The 718-nt window shown below is 36.9% G+C and overlaps 1 protein-coding gene across 1 annotated transcript in view; it reads right to left on the bottom strand.

Annotated features, from left to right (window-relative positions):
• Zmym4 (zinc finger MYM-type containing 4) overlaps nt 1–718 on the bottom strand; it is a 127,087-nt gene that overhangs the window by 28,683 nt on the left and 97,686 nt on the right. The window contains exon 23 of the mRNA XM_013348319.2: nt 473–567. Within this exon, the coding sequence (XP_013203773.1) occupies nt 473–567 (95 nt within the window). The remainder of the gene's footprint in view (nt 1–472; nt 568–718) is intronic.

Here is a 718-nt window from a genome sequence, read left to right as displayed (position 1 = left end):
GAGCAGCAGCAAATACTCTTTCATACTGAGCTGTCTCTCTAGGCCACTATAAAAAATCTTTTTTTCTTTTTTTGGTTTCTCGAGACACGGTTTCTCTGTGTAACAACAGCCCTAGCTGTCCTGGAGCCCACTCTGCAGATCAGGTTGACCTTGAACTTCCAGAGAGCTGCCTGCCTCTGCCTCCCAAGTACTGGGCTGAAAGGCCTACACCACCATGCCCAGCAAAGATTTTTAAAATAATAATCAAAACCTATAAATGGAAAAACAAAAGAAAAAGTTGTGTTTGAAAAAAATGTAATAAATGACTTTTTTTACACTAAGAAACAAAGGCGCAAAAAAAACCTTAGGTGTATTAAACAATACATGAAAATATTTGGTTTGGGCTGCTACAAAGCTTTGTAAACAGAAAGAAGAACTAATAAATATTGCTAAAACAAAGGAATACAAATTTTAAAAATTAAGCTTCGCTTACTCTTCGCCTGGGCTGGGGGAAGCCATCTCTGTGTCTCCTCCTTGTTCGGGAACGTGCCTGGATTCCCTGCCCTTTATTAAGTGGGTCAAAGGATTCTGCAGTAATCAATAGAAAGCACAATTAAAATATGTAACACAAATTTAAAGGGAAACCAGAAAAAGAGAAGTCCTAATAATCATTAGTCTATTCTTAACTTGTGAAAAGAGCTTCAATTATACACTTAAAAAGAACAAAAAACTGAACACA

This window comes from Microtus ochrogaster, chromosome 10 (assembly GCF_000317375.1).
Source record: "Microtus ochrogaster isolate Prairie Vole_2 chromosome 10, MicOch1.0, whole genome shotgun sequence".
Lineage (NCBI taxonomy): Eukaryota > Metazoa > Chordata > Mammalia > Rodentia > Cricetidae > Microtus > Microtus ochrogaster.
Note: the sequence above shows the minus strand (reverse complement) of the source record. Positions and strands in the feature narration are given on the sequence as shown.